The 23,222-nt window shown below is 40.2% G+C and overlaps 1 protein-coding gene across 1 annotated transcript in view; it reads left to right on the top strand.

Moving 5' to 3' along the window:
- The window catches only part of Lrrn1 (leucine rich repeat neuronal 1), a 37,739-nt gene extending 28,282 nt beyond the window's left edge, over window positions 1–9,457 (top strand). The window contains exon 2 of the mRNA XM_046425491.2: window positions 5,923–9,457. Coding sequence (XP_046281447.1) covers window positions 6,189–8,339 — 2,151 coding nt within the window. The 5' untranslated portion in view covers window positions 5,923–6,188 and the 3' untranslated portion in view covers window positions 8,340–9,457. The remainder of the gene's footprint in view (window positions 1–5,922) is intronic.
- The last annotated feature ends 13,765 nt before the right edge of the window (window positions 9,458–23,222 follow it).

The raw sequence follows: 23,222 nt of genomic DNA, 5'->3' as shown, positions 1-23,222 counted from the left end.
TTCTCCATCATTGAAATCATCCCCCCCCAAAAGAAAAACACCAAATTTGAATGTTGCATTAGTTCTAGGTCTATTTGGAGACTGAGAGAGCTCAAAGAATGATTTTTCAGAACATTTTCTATCTGCTAGAAATTTGTGCATGTGTATAAAAGTAAATGATGACTTAAGAAGGCATTTTTCTTCATTGGATAAAAAATTAGGTTCTTCATTGTTGTGACTACACTGTCTATGAGGTTGGAGCTTTGTGGAGTTTTGTTCTGTTTTATTTTCCCTCCCCAGTACTGGGGATTGAACCCAGGGCCTCACACATACAAGGCAGGCAATGTGCTACACCCTCAGCCCAAGATCTGTGCCCATATAATTTGCTTGCTCACTTAGGTTATTAGTTGGACTCTGATGCAGTATTTGGTCTCTGGATTTCTAACCCTATTAATTCTAATAATACTAGTTGAAAATATAATGGAAAAGATAAGTAATAATAATGACTCTCCCAAACACCTGCTGTGCCCAAGAGCCTTCAGGAGATTTGCTCATTCATTACCTTCCAACAGCAGGGTGAGAATGCCATGTAACCACAACCCTGATGAACTTCCAGAGATTTAAAAAACAATTGAGGGTCCACTATGGGCCAGTCTCTTTCCCAGACCCTAGGCTGATTACTTTCACATAGGTTGCTTTTATTATCACAATTTTCATGGATTAAGAAGGTATAATTGGCCTTATTTTTAGCTATGGAAAATGAGATGCAAAGAATTTAAGTAGTTTGCACAAGATAACCCATCCAATAAATCAGAGTTTGGATTCAGATCACCAAACTGTTTCCTCTGGGAGAGTTTATTCTGCAATCCCAGAGCTGCCTGATTTTTTTTTTTTTTAATGGTAACAAGAATTCACAAAACCATCATGTCATTATAAATGCATATTTCTTTTTGCCCAACTCCATAAGAATTTCATGCACACAGACCCCAGCCTGAAGTCCTATCAAGTGTCGTGATTTTGTTAAACTAACACCCCATCTGAAACAAGTCTGTGGGGAAAGCCAGAGTGAGAGCCAAGTTCATGAATGGTGGTGAGCACGCATTCCTTCTCCTTTGGAAATTTTATATTCGGAGCAGAGTGTCCCAAACATATCTGGCTGGAAAAAAAGAGAAGCATCTAATGTAATTGTATAATTGTGGGCCTCTTTTGAAATGTGTCCCTTGCCAATTCTGGGCCTTTAAAACCATGGTTTGTTATTGAAGGGATTGTTTCTTTAAACTGCCAGACTTGTTTGTGGAACATCATTCTGCTAATTAGCAGGACATTTTATTTTCACATTGGACAGATTTAGCCAGTCAGCCCTCGAAAAAAGCCATTTTACTTTTTTAAAAAAAATCAATGCCAGCCATTTTTTATTTGTTGCAGTATTTAGGATAATTAATTTGTATGGATGATAAACGTTGGCCTGAATCATAATGGATTTACCTTTTTACTGCGGTTAAAAAAATGCATGATATTAATTTCACCATCTCTGATTTTGAAGTTTGTAATTCAATTATGTTAAGTGTATTCTGTGCAGCGGATGTCTAGAACTTTTTCACCTTTCAAAACTGAAAACTCTACACCCATTAGACAGTAATTCCCTCTCCCTTCAACTCTTGGCAACCTCAATTTTTATTTACTTTCTATGATTTTGACAACTTTATATCCTTTGTGAGAATGGAATCGTACAGTCTATGTCCTGCTGTGACCAGCTTATTTCATAATGTCCTCAAGATTCATCCATATCCTAGCTGGAACACAACAAGATTTCCTTCTTTCTTAAAAATGTGTGTGTGTATAATATAATAAATATAATATATACTATGTATACTTAATATATGTATTTGTCCCTCAGTATCTTGATGAAATTGTTTCTTACAGGCACCCTCTCAGATACTAAAATCCACAAATATAAAACGGTGCAATGTTTGCATATAATCTATGCACATCTTCCTGTATACTTGTAAGTCATCTCTAGATTACTCATACTTCCTAATGCAATATAAATTTTCTATATAAATAGTTGTTATACTGTAATGTTAATTACAAGAAAACAACATCTATACATGTGTCCTATAGACATGATTTTTTTTTTTTTTTGCCTGAGTATCTTCACCACAGTTCGTGGGATCTGCAGATTTGGGTATCCCCATGGATACTGAGGGCCAACTCTATAAACCACATTTTCTTTATCCATTCATCTAGGGATGGAAGTCTGGGTGGCTTTCCCCCTCATGGTTCTTGTGAATAACATTGCAATGAACATGGCGGGTGGTGAATCTCACTTTGGAGTCCTGCCTTGAGTTACTTTGGATATAAAACCAAAAATGGGATTGCTGGATCATATGGTGACTTTTTTGAGAAACCTCCATATTGTTTTCCAGAACAGTTTCACCATTTCACGTGCAGAACACTGCACACGGGTTCCAATTTCTCTATCCTTGCCAACTTTTATTAAATTTTTTATTCTTACGATGGTGGCCATTCTGATATAAAATGATAACTCACTGAGGTTTTTTTTAGTGTGCATTTCTCTCTCTCCTTTGATATGGGATTGAACCCAGGGGCACTTTACCACTGAGATATAAACTCAACCATTTAATTTTTTTTTAATATAAATTTTGAGACAGGCTGCCCAGGCTGACCTTCAACTTATAGTCCTCCTGCCTCAGTGAGTTGCTGGGATTACAGGCGTGTGCGACCATTCTTAGGCCATGCATTTCTCTTATAATTGGCAACGTTGAACATTTTTTTATATGCTTATTGGTCATTTGTGTATCTTCTTTGGGAATTATGTATTTTAAAGTCCTTCACCCATTTTTATTTACGTTATTTTGTTGCTGTTGAATTATAAGACATCCCAATATATCCTGGCTATCATCCCCTTACCAGATACATGATTTGAAAACATCTTTCACTTGGGACTATGTCTCACTTTGTTGTGCAGACATAGTCCTAAGTTTGAAATTAGCCCATTTGTTGGCTTTTTTGTTGTTCGTGTTTTTGATCTCATGTCCAAAATATCTTTGCCAAATCCAATGTCGTGATGTTCTTCCCTTATGTTTTCTTTTAGGATTTTTAGGTCTTTAATGCATCTTGAGTTAGTTTTTATATGTAAGTTACAGGTCCCTTTCATCCTTCTGCATGTGAATGTACAGTTTTCCCAACAGAGTTGATTGAAAAGACTGTCCTTTTCCCATTCTGTCGTCTTGGCAGCCTTGTCAAACATAATCTTAACAAAGATCAATATACGGAAGGGTTTATTTCTGGGTTTTCTGTTCCACTGGTCTGTGTGTCTTAAGCACCTTCTTTTGTATTATGGATGGTCATTCTCTGTTTCCAAAGGAATCAAATTCAGGTTTAGGAGAACAAAATGCCTTTCTTCTATATTTGATGGGAGAGCTGACATTCTGGGCTTCTGTAGTTCTTTGGTTGGTTTGTTGAGGTGTGTGTATGTGTGAAAGACTAATTTGAATATTTCAATATAATCATCTCAAATCATAGCATTTAAACTATAATGGAGCAATGCCCATGGTATTCAAGCTACTGCACCACAAAAGCTATTTTTTAAATAGTAATAAACTGTTTGGGGGAGTCTCTCATACAACAACTTTAATACATATCTTAATTCCTAATACATTTCCTTAAATTCAATTGAAACATAAAAATTAGTTGAAATTCCATCTTAGAGTTATGAAAGATGCATTTTTTTTTCTTTTGGCTTTCTGTTTCGAATGAAGATTGAAGAATAACCTGTGGCAGAAATTTTCTTCATGTTTACCGTGGCCCTTGTACTTGTTTTGGGGTTAGTCTAAATAGAAACAAGAGTGGAATAAATTTGTGGAGTTAATGATATTTGGAAAATGTTATTCTCTGAGGTATGTTTTCATTTTGTAGCATTTCCCCATACAAGTCAGAATTGGGTAGTTGTATATTGAGAAGTTTTGCAAATGCACAATAAATGGCAAAGTATTGGGGGTGACATGGGGAGAGACAGGGATGCCAAATGCATTTCTTTCCCAGAGATTAGCAGGCTTCCAGCATCCTGCTAAACATTCATCTTACCTCATACTTGCCAGAACCCGGATTGAGTGATTTGATTTTGTGAGACCAGGAACATGGTTTCTATATTCCGTAAAGCAACAAAAAGTTTGTAGGATATATCTTTCAGTACTCACTCTTTGTATTATTACATTTTTTTGGACAATCACAAGAATAACTATGATTTTAAAAGTAAACCGATATAACATGAAGTGCTAACGTGAACTGAGAGTCCACTCTGTGTTGAACACCAGGCTTGAAGCACAATATTTGCACTGTCTTATTGAATTTCTAGAAACCACTAGTCACTGAAATTCCCTCAGTACTCAAAGCTGAGGTTGATTATGAGAAGTATAAGGAAACATATATAACCCTACTTTTAATAATTAGCAAGTAATGGGCTGAATCTTAGGAAAGGAAGACTAACATGAAATCCATAATAGCTTTTTATACCTGAGTAGAATCCAGAAAACTGGAACCATCAACCAGTAATATCATCTGTATAAGCCAGTCAGCATATATATCTGATCTCAGAAGATCTTATTAAAACCAATAGATGATGGTCAATAGATCACGTGTCCTTGGCTTTTCTTCTCTTACTTGTCCTTTGACAATTACTACTTACCAAAAACCAAAATGGATAAGATAAATAATATGGTAATAAATAATGAATGTAGTTAACTTCAGTGAGCATTTACTATGTGCCAGTCACCGTGCTAAAAGCTTGACATAGATTCTTTAATTCTCTCAGTAATCCTATGAGAGAGGTACTTTTATGATCAACCCTACTATATAAATTGAAGAAACTAAGACTTCAAAATATTGAGTAATATATTCATGGTCCACAAATATCATATGGCCAGTGACATTTTCATGAGATTAATAAAACTGTGCATCTGAGATAATATTTTTATGTATAAATGTAATATTTGTGGAAGATTTTTTGTTTTTTGTTTGTTTTTGTATAGGGTGGTCTGGGGATTGAACCCACATCTGCTCTACCACTGAACTATATCTCCAGCCCCCCCCCCTTTTTATTATGTTCTGATTTTGAGATAGCATCTTGCTAAATTGCAGAAGCTGGCCTCGAACTTGAAGTCTTCCTGCCTCAGCTTTCTGAGCCACTGGGATTTCAAGCATGCACCACCATCCTTGGCTCAATATTTGTGTTTTTAATGAAGACTAGTAGTATGGGACCATAGAGTTCTTTTTATTTACTCAGTCACAATCCAATGTGACTATTAGAATGTTAAAAAAAAAAAAAAACTAATATCTTCCTTTCATAGTTGTGTTAGATTAACTTTTTACATAAAAATAAATTGATCTAGAAAAGTTTTGACTGGTACCTTTCTACAGAGTGTACCACTTAAAAAAGAAAATTTCTGGAAACAAATGAGGTATTAATTAAGCTGTAATTAATTAAAAATGCATTGAGTCTCTAATAAACTGCCATTTGTATTTCGCTTTTAGTAGGGATGAACTTTTTGCTTTTTAGAGCCCTAAATATATGCAATTTCTAAAGTCATCTTTTATTTTAAAAGAAATGACATCTACAAGCTTTTCTAGGTATTCTGAATCAGTGTGTGTGTGTGTGTGGTGTGTGTGTGTGTGTGTTTAACAATTTGGTCCAGTAGTACATGCACTCCCAATTGTAAAAGTGAAGGAACATTAACTGCTTTTAGTATAGTGAGAGGGATATAGTGAGTATCCTGATGTTTTAAAGCTTATTTGCCTATTTGAAAGCATTTAAACATTTCTTCTTATTAGAATTGTGACTATGCCTTTTTAGTAAATAAAAGGAAGGCTCTAATGCAGAAAGTAGTGGAACAAGCATAACACCTTTCCTAATCTACTTTTCAGACACAGTTCCAGACTCTTGGCTGAAGTCACTTGGATGTGAAGCTGTGCGCATGCCTGGAATTGAGAGACACAGCTGAAAGACTCCAAATTGCTTTCTGCCTTTTGAAAAGTCCAGAACATCATCCCTTTGGACTCTGGCATTCTCTACATCTCAACCGAGACTGCTCGAATGTTTACATTTTCTGCTCCGTGTCAACAGATAGAGTTCCCATTTTGTTAAAACTCACTCCCCAGTGCTGAGACTTGAGCTTGTTCGGCAAGCCAGCATGGCTGGGGTGAGCCTGGTAGCAGCTGCTTGCCAACTGGTGCTGGGCTTGCTAGTGACATCCTTCACGGAGTCTTCCGTACAGAATAGTGAGTGTCCACAGCTCTGTGTCTGTGAAATTCGTCCCTGGTTTACCCCGCAGTCCACCTACAGAGAAGCCACCACCGTCGACTGTAATGATCTCCGCCTCACGAGGATTCCTAGCAACCTTTCTAGTGACACACAAGTGCTTCTCTTACAGAGCAATAACATCGCGAAGACGGTAGATGAACTTCAACAGCTGTTCAACTTGACTGAGCTAGATTTCTCCCAAAACAACTTTACCAATATTAAGGAGGTAGGGCTGGCGAACTTGACTCAGCTCACTACTCTGCATTTGGAGGAAAATCAGATCACAGAGATGACTGATTACTGTCTGCAAGACCTCAGCAACCTCCAGGAACTCTACATCAACCACAACCAGATCAGCACTATCTCTGCTAACGCCTTTTCAGGCTTAAAAAATCTTCTAAGGCTCCACCTGAATTCCAACAAGTTGAAGGTCATTGATAGTCGCTGGTTTGATTCGACACCTAACCTGGAAATTCTGATGATTGGGGAAAACCCTGTGATTGGAATTTTGGATATGAACTTTAAACCCCTCTCAAACTTGAGAAGCTTAGTTTTGGCAGGAATGTATCTCACGGATATCCCTGGAAACGCCTTGGTGGGCCTGGATAGCCTCGAGAGCCTGTCTTTTTATGATAACAAACTGGTCAAAGTCCCTCAACTCGCCCTGCAAAAAGTCCCCAATTTGAAATTCTTAGACCTCAACAAAAATCCCATCCACAAAATCCAAGAAGGGGACTTCAAAAACATGCTCCGGTTAAAAGAACTAGGGATAAACAATATGGGGGAACTTGTTTCCATGGACCGCTATGCCCTGGATAACCTACCAGAACTCACAAAGCTAGAAGCCACCAATAACCCCAAATTGTCTTACATCCACCGCTTGGCTTTCCGAAGCGTTCCCGCCCTGGAAAGCTTGATGCTGAACAACAATGCTTTGAATGCCGTTTACCAAAAGACGGTAGAGTCCCTTCCCAATCTGCGGGAGATCAGTATCCACAGCAATCCCTTGAGGTGTGACTGTGTCATCCACTGGATTAACTCCAACAAAACCAACATCCGCTTCATGGAGCCTTTATCCATGTTCTGTGCCATGCCCCCCGAATACAGAGGGCAGCAGGTGAAGGAAGTTTTAATCCAGGATTCAAGTGAACAGTGCCTGCCAATGATCTCTCACGACACATTCCCAAATCATTTAAACATGGAGATTGGCACTACAGTTTTTCTAGACTGTCGGGCCATGGCTGAGCCAGAACCTGAAATCTACTGGGTCACTCCCATTGGAAATAAAATAACGGTGGATACGCTTTCGGAAAAGTACAAGCTAAGCAGTGAAGGTACCTTGGAGATAGCTAATATACAGATCGAAGACTCAGGAAGATACACGTGTGTTGCCCAGAATGTCCAAGGGGCAGACACTCGGGTGGCCACCATCAAGGTCAACGGAACCCTTCTGGATGGTACCCAGGTGCTGAAAATCTATGTCAAGCAGACGGAATCTCATTCCATCTTAGTGTCTTGGAAGGTCAACTCCAATGTCATGACATCAAATTTAAAATGGTCGTCAGCCACCATGAAGATCGACAACCCCCACATCACATACACGGCCAGGGTCCCGGTAGATGTTCATGAATACAACCTGACCCATCTGCAGCCATCTACCGATTATGAAGTATGCCTCACCGTGTCCAACATTCACCAGCAGACTCAAAAGTCATGTGTCAACGTCACAACCAAAACTGCTGCCTTTGCCCTGGACATCTCTGACCAAGAAACCAGCACAGCCCTCGCCGCGGTCATGGGGTCCATGTTCGCCGTCATTAGCCTCGCATCCATGGCTGTGTACATCGCCAAGAGATTTAAGAGGAAAAACTACCACCATTCCCTAAAAAAGTATATGCAAAAAACCTCTTCCATCCCCCTGAACGAGCTGTACCCACCGCTCATTAACCTCTGGGAAGGTGACAGCGAGAAAGACAAGGACGGTTCGGCAGAGGCCAAGCCAACCCAGGTCGACACATCCAGAAGCTACTACATGTGGTAACTCAGTGGATATTTTGCTTCTGGTAGTAAGGAGCACAAAGACGTTTTTGCTTTATTCTGCAAAAGTAACCAGTTGAAGACTTTTGTATTTTTGACTTTGCTAGTTTGTGGCAGAGTGGAGAGGACAGGTGGATATTTCAAATTTTTTTAGTATAGCGTATCGCAAGGGTTCCACACGGCTGGCAGCAACTCTCGGCTTCCAGTTTGTGTTTGGTTTTTATTCTTATCATTATTATGATTATTATTATTATATTATTATTATTATTATTATTTTATTTTAGTTGTTGTGCTAAACTCAATAATGCTATCCTAACTACAGTGCTCAATAAAATGATTAATGACAGGTCGGGGTTCCCCTGTGCTTTGACCAATAGCATGACCCCTTCTTCTGAAGCCATCAGTAGGAAGTTCCGCATCCTTCAAAAAAAGGTAATTAATATACAGTTTTGAAGCAGCATTGAACCTTTTGTAGCAATCTGGTTTACAGACTTTAACCCAAGAAGCTGACTAGACTCGCTACCTTCCTTGAATGACTTTAGTTGACTGTACTGTAATGTTGTATCAACTGAATTGAATGTTTGCCTTTCAACGACCACTTCTCTTTCATTTTTCCTCTTTTTTTTTTGTAATAGTTAAAGAGGCTTAGAAAAAGCTAACAGGCAATAGAAATATGTATATCAGATTTTTTAATGTAACAAACTACATGTTAATTGTTACCTTATTCTTTTTATCTTTAGTAGACACTTTTAAAAGAAGAGATAATTTTGTTGTGTTGAACTCACCAACCTGTGGTGTACAAATGAAGACAGAACTATAATAAATTAGTTTTGTTCTGATTTTTTAGAACACTTGCAATAACGTATCGTTTATAGTTCTTACCAGCCACAGTGGTAATGATATATTTTTCACATCCATGAAACAACAAATGAAATAAATCAGCTGTCACATGATGTCTCTTAAAAAGCTAGGCCCTAAAATGTTTTGAATTCTTTTTGTACATGAAGAAATAACTATTTTAATTCAGATATTCTAATGATAAGTGTTTCTATATTTTAAATATTACTGACCAGAATCAAATGGGAAGGTGTTCATATTAAAGAAAGAAGCTGTATTACTATACCCCATGCATACCTAAACAATCTCTCTCTCTCTCTCTCTCTCTCTCTCTCTCTCTCTCTCACACACACACACACACACACACACGGATACTTTGGATTTGTCATTCCTTTTCTGTAAGGGTTAAGACCTGATTTATTTTTTACAGTCTCCACATTCTCCTTCCAAGTGTGAAGCATGGAGCCATGGACTCTTTCAAGTGTATTTCTGTATCCCTCTTAACAGCCATCTGTATGCTTAGACTCACATGAGTCTGTGAATCAGTGTGGCGATATCTGCTGAGACAAGTAAATGATGGAGAGAAAACAGAACAACTTCTGTACGGTGGACATTTTTCATCCAATACACACATATATAGTTGGGCAGAGTTGAGTGTGTCAAGATCACCCAGGAAACGCCAGTGTGAAGCTGAGAACAGGAGCTAGGTTTAGGAGGAAGGCCAGGAAGGGAGGAGCGGGGAAGGGAATTTGAAAGCATAGGTAGAGGACAAAAGAGCCATTTGAAAATTGAAATGGACGAGGCAGAGACATAAAGAAAGGCTATCCCAGATGGCAGCTCTGACACGGACACACTGTCACATCAGGAGTGATGAGACTGTCAAAAGGGACCAAGATGAAGCAGGTGCCAGAGGGGCCAGAGAAAGGACAAGGGGGCAGAAAGAAAGTCCAGATGAGGCAGGCTGAGAGCCTCCGGTCTTTGCCAAGTTCTTTGTTTTGTGAATCATTAAAAAATATATATAAATATTAGGGAGCTGGGGGTGTAGCTCAGTGGTAGTGCATTTACCTAGCATGCACCAGGCCCTGGGTTCAATCCTAGGGGTGGGGGGTAAGGGGGGAGTCATTTCTTTATATTTCTAAAAGAAGTGGGGAGGGAACTTCAGATGCTGAAACAAGCAAGCTGCAACAGGAAAACAGTGAGTACCTGAGCTAGAAGCATCCTTTCCCACAGCCTTCGTCTGTTGATAAGAAAAACTGAGGCCCAAGGAGGGTTTGCCCCTGATCCAGGTCAGGTCCTCCTGCCCTTTGAGAACTCTGTACCCCACTGATTGCTTCAGGCCCAGCAGCCTTGTAGACTCCTGTGCAGGGCTCCTCAGCTCTGAACAACCTGTGCTGCCCCTGCTTTAAAAATGCAGCACACCCTCAATTCCTGTTGATTCAGGATGACTTTCAGCACAAAGGGTAGTGCAGAGGACCAGGGAACTGTCTGCCTTGCTGGTACTGCCAAGTACATGTGGGAAACAGAAGTGGAGATGCTTTGGATGCAACCAGGAAGCATTTCCTGCTGGGTGAGTCTTGTTTTCAAACATCTGCAGAGTAGTAAACCATCTATCAACAGCTCTGATACATCTGAAAGTGGTGAAAGCAAGCAGCACTGAAAATGAGACCCACAGCAGCTTGCAGCTGTCAGGAGGAGGCACCATTTACCCACAAAGCAATGATTGGAACCTGGCACGGAATGGGCATGGGAACTTTGGTGAAATAACTGAAGTAAAACAGTTCAGCCATGCTCCATTCTGAGTACATAGCAAGCACAAGGAATTCCAAATGTTTTTGCCAACGATATTCTTTGCCAGGTCAGTTGGGAAAATTTTTGTTGTTGTTGTTTATTTATTTATTTATTTTTTTACTTTGAAAAAGTATTGAAGCCTTTTTCCCCCTGCCCTTGATAATGGGTCAGATTTCACTCAATAGAAAGCAAGATGGCATAGCTCTTTTTCCCCCAGCTGAGTATTTCCTCATTTGTATGTAATTTAATTTGATCAGTTAGACAGGCAGTGAAATTAGACATCAGACTAGGTCCTGATTGATAATGGAGGTGCCATCACCTTTACCAGTGAAGTGGCTATTATAGATCACATTCTAATTTCACATTTTCCCTCTTACTCCCCGTTGCTCTGAGGGCATACAGTGTGTCTCTAACCTGATTTTACAAGGTTATTTTCGGAACATTTCCCTAAAACAGGCATTCCCTAATTTGCTCATCTAATTAATGACAAATCAAATTAATGCCATGAATTTTAAAAATGCATGATTATCAGTGTTTCTACTTAGGGTTCTGTGACTGGCAAAAAAGGAATCGTCTTCAATTCTTTTGCAAGCAATATCAAAATCCATATTTTCTGTCATTTTGTGTATTTATTCATTCATTCATTTATTTGCTAATAACACCACAGTTACCCCCTTTGCTTGCTGTTGGCTATCTATCTCTTTTCATTTTTCAAAGCATTTTCTTTTCTTCCTGTTTTCACCATGGGGTGGGGGGAAGCATTTTGTACTTCTAACACTTTTCTGGGAAAAACCACTTTCTGTCTTTCTGTTCACTGAAAAGGAGAATTTAACTCCTTCGGATGAATTCTAAGTACAATTGAAAATTCACCTTACTCTCTTCACCTTACTTCTTTCACTCTTACCCTGCTTGCAAATAGACTTTATTCTTTCCTTAAAAAAAAAATCTTTTAATTCAAAAGGAATTATCTGGGAGAAAATGTTTCTTTCAAGCTCAGATTTAGAATCACCATTTGATTTGTTACTCTCAAATGAACCTCACCTCTGCAGGACTTGATCTAATCTGGGGTGGAAATGATTTCTCCGTTGCCTCTCCCCCACCAATAATCAGCTCCTCTCAATCAGTTAAACTGGGAATTTAAGGTACATGGTGAAAATAAGGAGCTGGTGGGGGAACTAATGATTTTTATCCTTGCTGGTTAACGGAACTAAAGGGTTTCTTACATTGTAGAACACCTCAGAGACTTGATAGTACTAATAGAAAGTGCATAGCATTGGGCCGCTGATATCTCAGAGGAAAATAGGGGTTTAATTTAATCCTGAAAAAGTTTGGTGAATTGTATATTATTCTTTTCCAACTTACAGATAAGAAAACTAAGACCCATAGAAGTATTTGCCTGGCACCATGCAACTCTGTAAGAAGGTGTCCATCATGGGATCCCCAAGCTCCCAGTTTTCTCTCCCTCCACCCAGGTGGAAGGAGGAGCTTCTATTGAAGGGCAAATACTGGGGGTCACTAGGCACCTGGGGAAAGAGCAAATGCACAGTTGCAGGAGGGACACTGAAGGCTTTCTTCTTGTCTTGAATTTTTTCTCTCCTTTAGGAAACACTCTATGCTGAGATCTGGGTTTCCACCAGGCTAAATTTTAATTCTACTCTTCAACTGCCCCATGCCCATCCCTGTTACACACTTGTAAAATTAAAATGTTTAAAGCTTTTTTTTTTTTTAATTGGAGGAAATTCAAAACTCATTTGTCCCTTAGGAGAAAGGGACAACTTACATAAAACTAATGACAAACTCCAAAACTTAAACAGGAGAATATGAAACCCACATAATTGAGCAGTTCCAAGGGTGGTATCTGACATCCTGGAAACACCCAGATCAACCAAACGGCTCCTGCCTAATCATGGATTGGTGGAGTTTGCTGGTATATTTCTCTTTAGCCAATCCTATGCCCCCCAACACACACCAAAAAAGAAGTCTCGGAGCTGTCAAAAGACATTAAAATGATGGAGATTATTTTAAAAGGGAAATGTAATTGCCCTTGCAATGTACCCCATCTTGTCAGTTATATGCTGCCTAAGAGGAAGCAAAGCCCGTGTCATGTACCTCATGAAAGTATCTCTGGACATAAATTGGGTTTTTTTTCTTCTTAAACCATTAAGGTTAGTCTCATTTTAATCATTTCTCGGATCTGCTTTTTGAAGCTATGCCCCATCCACCTTGGCCTTTCACTTTCTCTCATAAGGTTAGACTGACAAAATGAATTTCAGCCTGGACCCTGACAGAGTGATCAAGAATCCCTAATAAGGGGGGTGTCCTGAATTAATAAGGTGGCATTTCAATGTATCTGCCTGCATATTAGCATGTCTCTCCAATGTCCACAGAAGACCTTGTGGCATGAGGAAAAAGGACAGCCATGTCCCTGCTGCCAGGACTGTGTGATTTGGGGTTTTTTGTTGTTGTTTTTAAGCAAGGACTTAATGAAAGAAAAAGAGAAACATGTACTGTGTATTTAGTCCTGTGCCAGGAGCTTCCCCTGGGTCACTGACACTGACTCCTCCAGGAGATCCATCACTTCCTCCAGGAGATGGTACCTGTATTGTCCCGACATCAGTGAATAGTGGGTAATCTGCCCCCCAGGGCAGAGCGATATGCCTGGAGTCATACAGCTGGTGAGAAACAGAACTGGGACAGACACTCAGATCATGTGACTGCGACTTGCAGATTTTTAACCACAGAATGATCCACGAGCTACAGCTAGATCAGGAGTGTGGATGCATATCTCCGAAGCACATTTAGCACTTGAGACAGGGAGAGTGGGGGAAGGGCACTTCCCAGCACTGAGCCCAGGGTCTCATTTAAGACTCAGAGCTGAGGTCAATACAGTGAGTCCTCTGCATCCACTCATTCTGTATTTGTGGATTGAACCATCCGTGGATTGAAGATACAGGTTCAGTCTCGCTAATGGGAAATACTTAGAAAGGTTGCAGGTTGCAAAGCTTTTGTTTGTTTGTTTTTTAGATTTTTGGAAAATTTGTTTACTGGTTAAACATCCCTGATCTGGAATCCAAAATGTACCCGAATCCAAAAATTGTTGAGCATTATGTAAGTGCTCATGACACTTTTCAGCACTGATACAGTGCTCAAACAGTTTTGGTCAGATTTTTAGATTAGGGAAGATCAACCTGTATTTTTTTAATGTTTCTGTACTGTTATGGCTTAGATATTAGGTGTCCCCCCACCCCAAAAGCTCATGTTTGAATCAAAGCAAAAAAAAAAAAAGTTTAGAGGAAATGATTGGGTTATGAGAGTCTTAACCTAACCAGTACATTAATCCCCTAAAAGTGATTAACTGGGGGGGGGGGGTAACTGTAGGCAGGTAGTGTATGGCTGGAGAAGGGAGATCACTGGGGGTGTGCCTTTGGGGTGTATATATATATATATATTGTCCCTAGTCTTCAGTGTCTCTCTGCTTTCTGATTGCCATATCAAAGCCATTTTCCTCCACCATAGTCTTCCACCATGATGTTCTGCCTCACTTAGGGCCCAGAGCAATGGAGCTGGGTGTCTGTGCACTGAGACCTCTAACACCATGAGCACCAAATAAGCTTTTCCTCCTCTAAAAGTTCTCTTGTCAGGTCTTTTTGTCACAGCAGCTAAAAACCTGACTAAAACATGTGCAGGACATATACCGGCTTTTCTTGTCATTGTTCCCTAAACAACATGACATAACAAACATTTCTTTAATAGCATATGCATTGCTTTAGGTTTTACAAGTCACCTAGAGGTGATTTAATGTGGAGGGGGATGTCCTGGGTTCTATGTGAACAGCGGGCCGTTTTATGTGAGGGAACTGAGTATCTTCAGACTCTGGTATCCCCCAGGGGTCCTGGAACCAATTCCCAGTGAAGGCAAGTGACAAGCATATAGAAGTCACAGCAAGGACAACTCTAAAAAGCTTGAGATGCCAACTTCATACAAACAATTGGAAGAAACCGAAGCTGCAGAAGAAAAAAAATAGTAATCAGATTGAAATTAATAAAAATAAAATGGGTAGGTGGGAGTAAGAGTAGGCTCCATAAATTGAGCAGTAGGCATTCACCAGGGCTGTGCAGAACGCTTGGTAATAGTCCTGTGGAATCCTCTGGAAAGTTGCACCCAGAGTGCTAACCGGGCCCTCTCCTTTAGGATATTGATTTACTTCTTCAGTGGGCAGCCAGGGAAAGAGTAGTTTCCATGATCTCAGGGGCCTTCTCACAAGAAGTTTTGTTAACGTGGTATTTAATGTCATTGGTAAGTGAAGAGGGGGGAAATGCTATGTTGTTTTTTTCTGCTTAAACCATTAAGGTTAGTCTCATTTTTAATCATTTCTCTGATCTGCTTTTTGAAGCTATGCCACATCATCTCATCAGGTGCAAAGACTTGTTCTGAGGCCCTAAGTCATGTCTACTCTGCAAAATTCCAGGGGTTGGGATGCTGGGATCATCAACTCACTAGGGAACTGTTAGTGAAGAGTTTTATGGCTAACTCCCACATCTTTGTGATCTCAGTAGCCCTTACTTGTAAAATATATGCTGTTCTATCTTCTGGAGGCAAATTAGTTTAAATGTCTCGTGTGCTGATGAAACTATTAAAAGAAGGCTACTGTGAGCTTCTCTTGTTAGAGCGCCACGTCCTCATGAACAATACTTCACCCAATTTTATTCTGACTGCCTTCAGTGTGTTCCCCGTATCATCAGGTGGTTCCTATCAGCTATTCATTTAAACATGTATTCTTTTAACAGTAATATATAAAGCACAGAGAAAGGTATATATTAACAAAAATAGCATCTCATTCTAGGACAAGGAAGAAAAGAAGAAATAAATAAAATGATTTGCGTGTAGTCTTTTCTCCCTCTGCATATTTATATTTGTATATACACATAATTGTAAAACGTCACCTGTATGAATATAGAATTAAAATCCTGGTACATATGGTTTTGTATACATTTTTCTATCATGCAAGAAGCAAGCATTTTTTATATCACTAAATTCTCTTGGAAAGCATGATATTAAAGGCTGTATATAGTCATCAATCTTATGGATATGCAGTCATTAAACAACTCCTTCTTTTGGAGATATGTCTTCCATGTCAAGACTGGGAGCCATAAATAAAAGCCTATGCTGCTTATATTATCAATGGTGCAGTCATGGAGGAAGATGGACATCCACCAAGAGGATAAAATGACATGAAGACACCAGGAAGGAGAGCCTCGGTTGGTTTGGGGGTGGTCAGAGATCAAATCTTATTACTTGAGCTCAGAATTAAAAGATAAGGTAAAAGTTCCACAAGGAAATGCACAGAGGGAGGGTATCTAGGCAGAGGGAACAAATTACCCTTATGTGTCAGCTTTCCATGACTGTGACAAAATACCTGAGAGATGGGTTACTTATGAGGAGGAGAGGTTCACAGTTGCAAAGATTCTATTGAGTCCGAAGTCACTTGGCTCTGTTGTTTTGGGCCTGTGATGAGGCAGAAGAACATCAAGGCAGGGAGCAAGTGAAGAAGCAAAACTGCTCACCTCGTGGCAGCCAGGAATCAAGGGAGAGAGGACCAGGCCAGGGTCTGGATTTCCCCTTCAAGGGCATGCCTCCAGTCACCTAGCTTTCTTCCATGAGGCCTGACCTCTCAGAGGTTCCTTTACCTCCCTATGGCACCATGGGTGGTGACCAAGCCTTTACCTTACGGACCTGTGTGGAACATTTAGGATCCATGTCAACACTGATCATAGGGTTTCCAAGGGCACGAAAGAGGGCCTCCAAGAAGACCTGGGGATTGAGAAAGCATTTTGCAGAAGGGGAAGGGGCTATTAAAAACAGAATCACTGAAGAAGAAGCTGAGATAGAAGTTTTAGCAAGTTCTTGTGTAAAGATGAGCAAGAGAGCCAGGTGAAATGAGGCATCCATGGTCCCAGATAAAGTTTTCCTTCCAATTTAATTTTTTTTTAAAAGCTATTCAACATAATCACTGGTGGAGTGCTTTCCTGGTGAGATAAGAGAAGCTTGCATGAGCCGCTTGATAAACCTTTCTGAGCCTGGGGGGACTCAATATGGAATCTCAGCTGTGGTTATATGTAAGACACAAGCAATAAACAGATGTGAGATGGCCCTAATTGCCTCAGTCTATCCCAGTCAGTGGCTTGAAGTTAGTCTAGGTTTCCTCTGGTGTCTGGTGTTGAGAAATTAGGAAGTGCATCTTTGGAAAATCAATATTGATAATGTGGAGTTTTAAACCCAAATTAACTATTTGACTCCTTTGACTACTAAATATAAGTTCCAGTTCACTTGCTTAGACAAAACTTAAAAAAACAAAAGCATTGTAATCAACAAGACCTTTAACTGGGAAAGCCATACTGGAGTATAGCTACCCCCAAACTTATATTTTGCACTCCCTTTTCCAAAAGAACAAATTGAAGGCCTTGTAGCACAAACTAATAGTTCTGAATACAAACTTGATTGTCTTGGTGTCCCTGCAGGGATTTTCTTTGGATTTTTATATTAGATTAATTCCTGGTAACAAATTTATGACAGCAAGCAGAGATTGACAGAAATCTCTCTCTCTCTCTTCCCCAGGTCAACTCTTAACCAGTTTGCATTGTGGACCTAACACTCCACGGTATTTTTATCTCTGGGAGATTTGTCCAAACCTGTTTTCAGATTCCACCTACCCATGCTCTGAATTATTACTTCTGTCTGGTGAAAGATCCAAATGACCATCCTACAGATATCTTAATTACAGTCCAAGTCACCAGACAGACAACATAAATTATAGTTACCTTCCCATTAGCCACCTAAATTGAATCAGGCACTTTGCAGACAATGAAAAATACTAGACCATCCAAAAGTTAAAGAGAGGTTTGTCGAATGAATGAAGTTATTCACAACTTGGACTTCAGAGTGAACCACAAACTGTTGCCAGAAGCAAATGTATCTTCTGGTTAGATGTTGTTGTGTCTGGTAATAAATTTTTGGACTGATGCAGAGAGCAAGTTGGTATTTGGTTGATTTGGGGAACAGATTGCATTTCTTGAGTTTTCTTCTTTTTGCTTCCATTTTGAGGCTTGGGAAATTTTTGCCTTCATTCCAAGTTTGTAGGAATCATTCAACCCAGGACATCTGCTTGGGCTGAACCACTTGTGATGATCTGGGATTGCTTGGATTTCTGTTCCGTCCCCCAAGGTGCTATTCTGAACACATGACAAAACGGCTTACATTTTCTGAGCATATTGCAACTCCCGATAGATTCGGCCATCACACATCGTCCCCATGCAGATAAGTATGTATTCTTTATGGATCTGTGGGGTACACTCACCATTCCCCAAACTCTAGAAGCCTTATTCAAAATACTTCAGCTGCCTTTTTTGACTCCAACAAAACTTGCAGTTTGCGGCTGATTAGCAGGAATTAACACACAATCTCTCTGATGTCTTACAACCACCAATGGCCAGGTGAAGGGAGGTAGTTTGGAAAAAAATAATGACATTAGGAGAGAAATGAAAATAAAACTATGCAACTGCTGCAGAAACTATTGCTTAGGGTAGAGTGGCAGACATCTCTCTCTCTCTCTCTCTTCCCTAAAAGCCCCAGAACAAGAGATGCTGGTAGGAGTTGAGAAATGACAACTTCTTGCAAGTTTGCTGAAAGAAGAGCCTTTTAAAGGGGTCTTTTGTGTCTCAGTTTCCCTTTTCCCATTTTCTGTGAGCAAAGCTGTAATTCCTACAATTGTTCCTAACTTCACGTAGGTTCTCATCTCTAGGCCACATCCATACTGGGGAATGAAAAGAACTTAAAGTCAGCCTGGGAAGGGTCGAGGAAGAGGGTTGGACTCTGAGAGCCCCAGTCCTGCAATTTTCCTTGAAGTTGACCTGGCTAGTTCCCCAGGGAATACGAAAAGAGACACCCAGCGTAGAAGTTCTGTCCATGAACTTGGGACATTTTCCTATGGTAGGTTTGAACATCCTTGATTATTCATCGAGGAGATCAGCAAACAGCTAACAGGGTCTGGAGTGGCCAACATCACCATGGAAATGGTTGGCTAATTCAATTCTCAGCTGTATTCCTGGCCTGTTCCTCCAAAAAACAAGCAACAACAAAACCATTAAATTGCTTATCTTTTCTAACTCAGTAGAGTCAAAATTTCTGCATCTTTGCTGCTTGTTCTCTGCATTGCCATCATGTGAGGCTATTTAAGACCCTATTTCCAGGTGGGTGAATTAGCGCATGCTTGTAATTCCAGGGGCTGTGGAGGCTGAGGCAGGAGGATGGTGAGTTCAGAGCCAGCCTCAGCAATTTAGCGAGGATCTAAGCAACTCAGTGAGACCCTGTCTTTAAATAAAATACTAAAAAAGGGGCATAACAGAAACATTCTGAGGTGGGGGTTCTGGATTTTCATTGGTGGGGGGGACAATGAAGTCCATAATTGTGCTCATGGGATGCCTGGCTGGAAGGACACACCCCGCTGGCTGTCCCTATGAACCCTGAGTGTGGCATACTCTTCATGATGTACGAGGCGAGTTCTGCTTTCTTCACTTACTGTATGGTGTCTCATTGAGGCCAAAAAAGTCAGAAGAACCTTAATGCATCATTTAGTTTAACACAATGCTTTTGCAGAGGAAGAAATTGAGGCCAGGGGAAGAGAACAACTTGGTTAAGCTCTCCCAACCACCAAATGGAAAAGCTGAAACTAGAACTCGGTTTTGAATTTTAGACCTAGGAAAACTTAAGCTTTCTCCCCAAATGTTCTGACCCTTCACCATCAGGAAGATTGTTCAAGCCTTATTATCCTCTCAGTCCTGAGGGAGAATCATCTGTGTTCCCATATAATTCTGGCTACGGTGAACTTGCTGTGAGTTCCTATGACGTGTGTGGAAAGTTCTTTTCTGCTTTCTCTTTCCCTACACCTTGCCGAGATCTATCATTCTGGACCACAAGTTACACCACCCCAACAGCCCATTTCTGTTCTTGAAAGGGACATTTTTTCAAAATATGGCATATTTCATCTTTTTCCTGCCATCTTGTGAGGGGAGATGATGGCAAGATAGAAATGATCCATCATAATCCTTTCAAATGCCAGAACACTCTGCTTCCTATGAAATAATTTTGAATCTCTGTCACAAGTGAAAATGATGGCTGTCAGGGACAAGAGAACTAGTGGTTTTAAAAGATTCAGTTCCCACATACAGGATCCCTGAAATCAACTTCAATTTATAAGTTGTCAAAATTTATCTCACATAATGAATTTATCATCCCAGACAAAAAAAAGCTCAGAGGGTCCTTTGAACCTTACTATCCACATTTTCAGAGAACTTTCAATTTAGAATCAAACTAGGTCTTCTGATGGAGGTATACGTGTGGTAACCACAGGAAGGTCCTTTCACTGAATAAATATTTATTGAGCATCTACTATGTGCGGCATCTGATCACGGGTCATTCTGTTTATTGGTCAGGGCAAGCAGCAGGGTAAAGGGGTTGACATCGCCTCCTCCCAGAGATTCATCGGAAAGAGTGAAACCTTCTCCAGATCTCAGCCACCTAAGTGGGCAACCAGAAGAGTGTTCTCAGTTCAAGTGGCTGCCACTTTCACCTCAGAACAAGCCTTCAGGGAATTTAGAGAAAGGAGCAATCACTTAGAACTGTGGAGAGCAGAAAAGGAAGGAATTATTTTTGTAGGATTTATAGATGAGGCAACACTGCAGCAGGGCCTCAGAAAACAGAAAAAAAAATTGAACTTGGGAGAGTGAGCACAAGGCAAAAAAGTCTAAAGGAAATGTAAATTATGGAGTATGCAAAAGCACTTACTACAGTAAATAACTCCGTTGGTAGGTCAGGAGAGAGGTGGTAAAAATAACAAATCTTTATTGAGCCTCAGAAATGTCCTAGGCACAATGGTGAGTGTGTTATATGCATAATTTAATTTATAATCTTCAAAATAGGCCCATGAGACAAATTTCATTGTTTTTGTTTTTCCATTTTACACAGGAGGGAACAGGAGGCTTAGAAGGTTAAGCAGTTTGTTCAAGGTCACCCAAGATGCAGAACCAGGTATTTAGCCCCAGAACCTATGTTTATAAACTGCAATGCTGTGGTGGAATTGGTTTATGAGGGAAAGTAAGTGCTGGTTTGAAGGCTTGAGACTTCATTCTGCAAGATTAGGGGTGCCAGGGAAGGATTCTGAATAATGAGGATGACCATCAATGTCAGTCTTCAGGAAGGTCAAAGTAGCAATACCATGACCATAAGCAAAGAAATACTCGCCTAGAATTCTCACAGAAAATACATATGCACACATAAGCACAGCTTTCCAGAACAAAGACTATTTCCCAGTGTCCACATATTAGCTTTTCTGGCTATGACAAAAGACCTGGCAAAAACAACGTAAAGAAGCAAAGATTTATTTTGGCTCGTGATTTCAAAGGTTTCAGTCTGTGGTTAGCAGACTCCATTGCTTTCAGGCATCATGGCCAAAAGGCATGGTGGAGCAGAGCTACTCACCTCATGGCAGCCAAAGGAAGCAAAGAGAGAGAAAGGGAGAAAGGGGGTCAGGAGACAAGACATAGTCCCCAAGAGTATGCTCCAAGGACCCACTCCCTGCAACTAGGTTCCCTCTCCTATAGTTTGTAACACGTCCCAATAGTGTTTTAAATTATGAACCCACCAATGTATTAATCCCCAATAATCCAATTACTTCCCCCAAGCTCCATCTCTGAGCATTGCTGTACTGGTGACCAAGCCTTCAACACATGAGCCTTTGGGGGACATTCCAGATCCAAGTTATAACATTCTGCTACCTTATTAAAGAACAGATACCATCAGTAGGAGAGAGACTCCATCCATCCCCCTACCCATTTCAGGAAATGCTCCAGATCATCAGACTGTGCCACTCCGGCACAAAAGAGGCTGAACCCAATCCTCACAGGTGGCTCTTTGAAGATGTAACTCACAAATTGCCTCATCTTTTAAACTTTTGTGGACATGAAAATCAATTACAGACAGAGGAAGTGTGAAGGTTATCTTTGACCACTTTCTGCCTTCAGTAGTATAAGCCTCTAGCATTTATTTCATTTTTTTTTTACATAAAACTGATACCTTTTTTATAGCAGTGGAACCCAACAAGATGTGAGAGGGTGTTCACGAGAAAAATAAAACGATAAATTACATTCCAAGCCCGAAAAGAATTCACAGTCTTCGTTATCCACTTCACTGCAACCAGGTAATATACTGAAGTTTCTTAGGAGGTTCACGTTGATGTGAGATATCACTTTTTAAGCATCACGTGCAAACTTCTTTATTTGTGGTCCACAGGTGACATTTAAAAAAAAAACAACAACACACATTTGTGGGAAATTGCTATTTGGCTCTGGAAATTCAAATGCTAATGAGCAATTATAAGTATCTCCACAAATTGAAGTTGTACCATAAAGGAATAGCAAGATTGTATTATGGATTTTATAGTTCATTCATTTATCACTAAATAGGTCTTTATTGGGGCCTTACTACATGTCAGGGGACACCAGAAGAACAAGACAAGCTTGGTTCTTACTCTCTTTGAACTTATGTTCTTAAAGGGCAACTGGATAAATAAATAAGTCATATAACTAGTTCAGAACAGCTTGCAAGTGCTACAAAGAAAATAAAAACTAAGACAACAGTAACTAGTGTCGGAGAGGGAAGTCATCTGTTCCTTCATCATGCAAAGTTTTCTACAACACGTTCTAGATCATGCTAATGGGAAAAGACTCAGTCCCTTGGCGCTGGCTTTGTAGCAATAGCTGACTGTTCTCTGATGAGGATGCTTTGTTACTTAAATCTCTCTCCAACAGAGGATTCCCAGCCGTTTGCAAGTGGCATTCCCATTCATCACTGTAACACTCCTGAGAGGCAAGAAGTTCAAGCCTCATTACCTCTCTTTAAGGAAGAGGGGGGGCAATGACTTGAGAACCACCTTCCACCAAATATTAAGGAGCAAAGCGGCTGCGGGGTGATGCTGTTGCCGGGCTGAGATCCCCATGTTCCTAGCCTTTTCCACACGACCATTTGTTCTAGCCTTCAGGGGAGGCGGAGAGCTGCTAACACATGCCCAGAACTTTTGGAAATAAACCAGCTCATTCCGAACTCGGGAAAGAAAGAAAAGCATATTTGTTATGAGATGAAAAACGATTATTCCCAGCCATCATTAATATAGTTTGTTTACCTAAACTTATAAAACTTCCTAGGTGAGGAA

This window comes from Marmota monax, unplaced genomic scaffold (genome assembly GCF_021218885.2).
Source record: "Marmota monax isolate L192 unplaced genomic scaffold, Marmota_monax_Labrador192_F-V1.1 WCK01_AAM20220418_F8-fsc00028, whole genome shotgun sequence".
Lineage (NCBI taxonomy): Eukaryota > Metazoa > Chordata > Mammalia > Rodentia > Sciuridae > Marmota > Marmota monax.
The sequence above is the reverse complement of the archived record's forward strand: the minus strand, read 5'-3'. Positions and strand labels throughout refer to the sequence as shown.